This window comes from Spinacia oleracea, chromosome 5 (assembly GCF_020520425.1).
Source record: "Spinacia oleracea cultivar Varoflay chromosome 5, BTI_SOV_V1, whole genome shotgun sequence".
Taxonomy (NCBI): Eukaryota; Viridiplantae; Streptophyta; class Magnoliopsida; order Caryophyllales; family Amaranthaceae; genus Spinacia; species Spinacia oleracea.
In genome coordinates, this window is record NC_079491.1 from 38,433,907 (window position 1) to 38,441,522 (window position 7,616).

At 36.2% G+C, this 7,616-nt stretch overlaps 1 protein-coding gene across 1 annotated transcript; it reads right to left on the bottom strand.

Annotated features, from left to right (window-relative positions):
* Window positions 1–949: 949 nt before the first annotated feature.
* Window positions 950–3,953, bottom strand: LOC110797148 (pentatricopeptide repeat-containing protein At5g03800). The gene has a single exon (XM_022002243.2). The coding sequence runs from the start codon at window positions 3,847–3,849 to the stop codon at window positions 1,168–1,170; it is 2,682 nt and encodes an 893-aa protein (XP_021857935.1). The 5' UTR covers window positions 3,850–3,953; the 3' UTR covers window positions 950–1,167.
* Between the last annotated feature and the right edge of the window lie 3,663 nt (window positions 3,954–7,616).

Below are 7,616 nucleotides of genomic sequence, written 5' to 3' on the forward strand. Positions count from 1 at the left end.
AAAGAACGGAGGAAGTATAAAATTAATCATTTAACACTTTAAAATGTTTATCTATTAATTTTTTTTTTTAATAATATAAAAGTTAGAGAAAAATGAGTAAAAGTTAGAGAAAACTGGTTGATGCAAAATAAATTTATTATACACCTTATGCATGCAAGACCTTTTGCATCATCTATACCCCACCTACATTTATATCTCCTAATATGGTTATGGATACGTATATAATCAAATTATTAGTGGTATAATTAATCGTTATTAATTAAGTTAGTGGCATATTAATTTTGTATTAATTAAATTTTATAATCAACTAATAAATATTTAATAAAAAATACTTAAAAATTAAACAAAGTAAAATTTCACTTGTTAAGTATATAATTATTTCAATAATAAACTTAATTTGTCTACTCAAAAAAATAATAAACTTAATTTGATTACCTTAAAACTCAACCATTACAACCTTTAAATGAGTGATATTGCAATGGGCTGATTGGAAAACATGGCAGGATGCATTCTATTTGTATTCATGCTTGACTCAGTAGAAGCTAGACAAACTTTAGCAACTACTTCCCCTGTCGGAAATTTATGGTCACATACTCACATGTATAAGTGTATAACTATAGGATATCCGGAAGTTGGTGTCACATTTCTTTAAAAAGTAACGGTTGGGTTAAAATTTCTTACATAAATTAAGTGATTAAACAATTACAATACATAGGGAAATTTTCTAAAAGCAGGTCATAAAACTTAATTTTGCGGCAACATGTAAACATACTCCAAAACCAACAGACACTGAGGTTTTGGAGTTTGGACTATCTCACTGCACTACATTCCAGACCATAACCAGATCAGATTTGCAGTATTACATCAACATAACCAGTCGCCATGACTTAAGCATTAACAAACCAACAGATATGGAAGGCTAATTAAGCATGCAGGAAAAGTTAACAACTGGAAACTAATGTCCACCAAAATTTCGTGGTGTGTTAATTTCTATTATATACCTCAAAATTTCATCTCCTACTGTACTTAGTGTTCCTTCAACATGTATATACATTCAGCCATCTCATCCTCCAAATACATCACATACAAGAGTCTGAACTTTATCTCCACCGCTTTGATACAGCAAGACAACATTCAATCAGTGCAGGTACAAGTTAAGAGTGGTGTTCATTCACATGAGCATTCTCCATTAGAGAAACTGTGAAAACCTGAGGTATCTCTAACACATACCTCTCGTTTAGTAATTCTTGACACATACTTGAAGAAATTATGGCAATCACCACATAAAAGAACATTCTTTGTAACTCTAATAGGTCTACCTTGCTTGGTCGTCAAAAGGCCATAAGTCACTGCTAGTTTTGCACTATGATAGAACAAGAACTCCTTCTTCTGTTGCTCTTCCACTTCATGAAGGACGAAGCTTGTATCAGGCACATATCCAGCTTTTAAGCACTCCAGGATCAGGATTTCCAATCCACTGTAGATGTCTTTAGATTGAGAATGGGTCTTATCTCTTGTATAAAATGCATGAACCTTGTTTTGATGAACTATCCAACTACGTGCTGGATGCTTCCTGACCCCTTTACTCCTCATTTCCTCCCTAACCAATTCAGAACAATGCCATCTACCAGATGCAGAGAGTAAGTTTGATATGAGTATAAATGTAGAAGGATCCTCTGGCTGCATACCTAGAATGTGTTTTGCTATTCTCTTTCCAACCGTTGATTCCGGATGAAAATTACAACTCTGAAGTAAAGCTCGCCAAATTGAGATTTTTGGCTCAAAAGGAATCTTGGTTATTATATCCTCGGCCTCCTCAAGGAAACCCCATTTACCTAAAACACTAACAAAGGAGGCATAATGATCTGAAGTGGGTTTCACACCATACTCCCTAGTCATTGAGAAAAATAATCTCCGACAATCATCTACCATATTTGACTTAGTATGCCTATAAGAAGAAATTACCAAAATAAGCGTAACTGGGTCTGGCTTCATGTTTGCCTTCTTCATCCTCGACCAAACAGCCAACACTTCATCCCCTTGCATTAGAAGAAGGTGACCGGAAATCAAACAATTCCATGACACTGCATCATGTATTGGCAACATATCAAAGACCCTCCAAGCATCTTCCATGGAACCACATTTTGAGTACATACTGATGACAGCATTACCCAGCGTGACATCATATAGGTGCCCAGATTTTAGGGTATGGCAGTGCATTTGCTCTCCCATCTCATAAAATCCCAGAGTTCCACAAATACCAACTACTGCTGTTGCTACTACCTCATCCACTACCAGAGCTTCTTCAGATTGTCCCCACCTGAATAACACCATCGCTTCCTCTGGCTGCGCATTTCGAGCGTATCCAGAAATTATAGACGTCCATTTTATTGGAAGATTTTGGTCATGCTGGCTCTGATGAAACATCTTTTGAGCATCACTCATTCTACCACACCTTGTGCACATATCTACTAGTGCTGCTTCAATACAAACATTTGATCTAAAACCAAACTTTACCACAAAACCATGTATTTGCTCACTAATATTCTTTTCTCCAAGCAAACTACATGCGCTAATTATACTTGTTAGTGTGTATTCTGTTAACTCAACACGATGTTTAACCATTTCACAAAACAGAGATAAAGCCCCTAAACCCTCAGAATTCGAACAAAGCCCTGCCAAAACAGCATTGAAAGTGACAGAGTTTCTCTCTGGCATCTTCTTAAAATATTCCAAAGCTAACTCAACCATCCCAAATTCCATAAAAGCGGTAATCATACCCGTCCAAGATATCACATCCTTAATAGGCATTCTCTGAAACAAGGCCTGAACAATTTTAGCAGTGCCACATTGCGTGTAAAACCCAATAAGTGAATTACTAACACTCAAATGATTATCAAATCCCATCTTAAGCGCATGAGCATGGATTTCTCGCCCCAACACTCCTGCACAACTTCCTGCACAAGCACTTATAAGGCTCGAAAATGTAATGTGGTTACCTCTAAACCTATCAATCCTCACCATATCATGAAACAACTCAAAAGCCCTATCATAAATCTGTTCATTCACGACACTAGATATCACAGTATTCCACGACGCAATATCTCGTTTTGGCATTTCATCAAACACCTGGAGTACATCATCCAAAACTCCACATTTACTGTATAACCCCATCAAAGCATTTGCAACATAAACAGAAAACAAATACCCTAATTTAACAACAAATGAATGAATCTGAATCCCCAATTGCAACTCCCCAATTCTAGAACAAGCAGCCAAAAAAGCAACGAAGGTAAACTCATTAGGCTCAATTCCTTTCTCTCTCATTTTCATGAACAACCCTATTGCATCCAATTCATACCCAGATTTCGCAAACCCAGAAATAATCGCAGTATAAGAAACAACATCAGGATTCGAAATCCCCATAAACACATTATAAGCATCATTAAGCAAACCCAGTTTAAGATAAGCAGTAATCAGCGAATTAAGCAAGTAATTATCCTCATCCAACTTCACAATCAAGCAATGAACAGCTCTTGCTAGCTCAACATCGGCGTAGCGGGCAGACAGCCGAAGCAGCTCGAGGCACTTATGGTACAGAGTTTGTGCGTTCTCGTGTGAAAACGAGTCGTCTTCAGGCGGGCTAGAGGGAGAAAATGGGAGATGGGATTGCTGGAACACTGGTGAAATTCGTGGGTTTGTCAGAAAATGAGCAGCAGAAGTTGAGAAAGAGTTGGATTTGGAGAGAAAAATTGAAGAAGAGGGAAGGAGTTTTGGGGGGAATTGAAAAGGTGGAGAGTGAAGGAAAGGAGAGAGAAAGAGCTGAGGAGGAGAAAAGGTTGATGCCATTAATGGCGCGAACCATATCCTCTTGGAAGTTTTGATGTTTGCTTTGCTCTGTAATCTATTTGTGTTATCCTGATTCCTGACTTCCAACTCTCCTTGACGTTAAACGGCTTAAACCCAGAAACTTTCAAAACTTAGGAGGTGAGATGTTTTTGTGGTAGGCATTAGCGTAGCTGTCAAAAACCGACCTGATCCGAAAATCCGACCTGAACCGACCGAACTCGTGACTGACCATGACCCGAAATTATGGTAAAACAGGTAACCCAAAATCCGACATGTACCCGACCCGAAAAAATCGATAACCAATTTTAACACTATGTTGTAACACCCGAATCCGAACCCGACACCGACACCGACACGAAGATGACCGATAACCGAACTGACCCGACCGAACAATGACCCGAACCCGGTTCGATATCCGACCCAATGTCAACCCGAAACCGATTGTAACTCGATGAAACCTGCTACTGACCCGACCTGTGACAACCCACTACCCGATTTTACCCGACCTGTTGATAACCCGACTTGTCATTGACACGACCAACTATTAACTTCAACGATAAATCTATTTTAATTATTTATTACTAGATACTGGAAAATTAAAACGCGAAAAAAATTAAAACGTGTTGAACAACTTAACGTTTTTATATAAAACCTTGTTTTGTTTTTACAATAATTTCGAGTTATTTTTTGCAATTTGGATGAGATGAAAGGTAAGAATTGAATCTAACATCCTAAGTGACAGTCTGTCTCTTTGTCTGTGCGACCTATGTCTCAATGTGCTCAACAACGAGAAAAACGGTTACACTATCACACAGGAGACTCGTATTGGCTCGAGACCCACTCACTTACCCCTCATTCCAAAAATGAAATTCGAGTTGTGGGAGTAAATGTTTTTCACTTTCACATTTTGAGATGACCAAATCGATCATTGATTCGTAATCCATATATATTCACTTTATATATGTCTTGACTTGGCAAAACACGCGATTATTTGGTCTATATAAAATTTAACTCTTAAATAAGTTAAACGTACAATATTTTTTACAATATAAAATAATTAAAATGTATAGGTTAATTATCAGACTCGAGTTTGACCCGACCCTGAGAGTGACCCGACCTGAATTCTTTCTGATCCGATTATTATCCGATCAAAACCAAGGCCCGAACACGAAAATAACTGTGTTGCAAACCGACTTAAACCCGACTCGATGAGACTCGAACCTGAAATTACCTGTTACAAACCGACTTAAGCCCGACCCGATAAGACCCGAACCCGAAATCAAACCTGACCGAAATGTGACCGACCCGAACCCAGCCTGAACCCTGGATAGGAAAAAACCCGACATGACCCGACCTGAAATCGATCCGACCGAACCCGAACTCAACCCGGATGGAATACTGACCCAACACGACTCGGCCTGATCGTGACCCGAAACCCGAGATGACCGGACTCAAACCCGACCAGATGACCTATTTTGACAGCTCTAGGCATTAGGGGAACTAGTGTATAATAGCGGCTATGGGCGAGAAATGCAAATAGCCGGAAAAAAAAAACATCAATGGACTTGATCCACGCTAAATTTATTGTGAACAATGCCAAAATAATTAACAACTTGTTCTTAATTTATTTTGGCATGTTTATTAGAAGTATTATTGGGAAAAAAAATCAATTGGTGTGGTTGATACATGTTGTGTTTGAATAATGTGATTTTAAATCACAATTCGATATTAAAACATGTGTTCTTATGATTTAAAACATGGTCTTCAGCACGAATAACACCTACCTGGCCAGTAATGTTGCACTTTTAGCCAGCACAAGAACACTTCGGCACGCGCACAAGTTGCACAAATTCCTTCCATATCTCCATCAATCTTCCGTAGTATTCTGAAATCGTCTTTGTCGGTCTGTTTGCAATCACTCAATGCTTTCTTGATATGACAGACTTGTGTGCCACTGACAACGAAAAAACGTGTTCGTAAGTGCACCCATAGTTTGCCTGCAATGTCAAAATCTTCAATCGTGGACCGCAGATTCTCCTCTACCATATTAGTGATCCAATACACCAACATGGAATTAATAGCTAGCCAATGCTTCATCTTGTTAGCATCTGTTGTAAGTTCACTAATCGAGCCATCAAGAAATCCGAATTTGAATTTGGATATTATCAAATGTCTGACGAATTTAGCCCACACATCATAGTTTGATGAACCTCATAATTTCATCGACGTAATCACAACTCCTGGGCCATCACTCGATCTTAGGTAGTAGTCAAGATCGACCGGCACTTCTGGCTTGGGGTTCTCATCTCCAGTGGCCATTATTATGGAATTAATAGCGCAAACACTCGTAATCTCAGTAGTCTGAATTGACTGCTTCTCACAAATTCACAATATAATTTTCTCGTGCGGAAAAAAATAAAAAATAAAACTAGGGTTTTTAACCTATGCTCGTGATACTATGACAAATATTGTGAAATAATCTCAACTCATCTCTTTCTCATTAATTAACCCCAATATATACAAACGTACATTAGGAAGTAATATATTACTAGGACTCTAATCCTAGAATATATTGTGCAATAGAATTACTCTCATAATTATATCTTAACAAATGGTAGTGTTAGTCAAACAAACCAAACTTATAAGATAGTTAAATTTATTTTAAAACAATTAAAAAGTAGTAATTCATAAAACAACCAAACTTAAAGGTAGTGTACGTTTCACAAATTTTCCTAAAAAAAAATACAACTTACAACATTTGGAGCATCGATTCTTGTTCACTCTTAATAAATAGGATAAAATATTTTTTTTACCACCTACAAAAATCGAAAAATTGTTTTTTACCACCTAAAAAACTAAAACGTGTATTTTACTACCTAAATAAAATTTAAAACTTGTGTTTTACCACCTAAAAATTGGAAAAACATATGAAAATGTTATGTAGTGAACCACAATAACGGTAATACTTCTTATATGTTCTATTCTTCCACGATTTCATGTATTTAACTTTCTTCTCTTCCCCAATTTTAATATGTTCCATGAATTTCATAATTTTTCACCACCATTAACTCACAAAATTGACAAAATTTAATGAAAGTAATGAGAGAAAGGTGAACGAGTTAAAGAAAATCACACAAGGAGTGTAAAAAATTGAAGAAAATTTGAATTAGGTAGCCATACATAAAAGTTTCATCTACTTTTTGCTTTCAGGTGGTAAAAAACAAGTTTTGATTTATTATTAGGTGGTAAAATACAACTTATAATTTTTTAAGTGGTAAAAAATAATTTTTCCATTTTTGTAGGTGGTAAAAAAATAATTTATCCTAATAAATATGATAAGTTTACGGGGCTTGCCCTTCAGTTGTAAACCCAAAAAACAAAAAAAAACAAAAAAAAAATTATTGCGAAAACTAATATGATGGTTTTATGTATAATTCCAATTTTTTATCAAATAGTTGCATTTTTTTTTTACAAATAGTTGCATTTTAAGTAAATAGATGTATTTTTTAATCAAATAGATAAACATTGTGATCAAATAATTATGTTCTAGTATTAGTAATTACACTCTTCAATCAAGTAGTTTATTTCTAGTCAAATAGTTATCGGTTCTAATCAAATACAAAGTAGTTTTATATTTTAAATGCTAACATGTACGGTCTTATGCGTAAAACGGTCTCGTAGGGGACCCAATCAAGTTAGACTCTTCATTCTTTCAAGTATAGAAATGGGGTATACAAATAATTTTTTTAAGTATCTCTATTATATAA

What these genes read in the sequence shown, in the direction of transcription:
- LOC110797148 (XM_022002243.2), bottom strand. Translation starts at nt 3,849, where the DNA reads ATGGCATCAACCTTTTCTCCTCCTCAGCTCTTTCTCTCTCCTTTCCTT.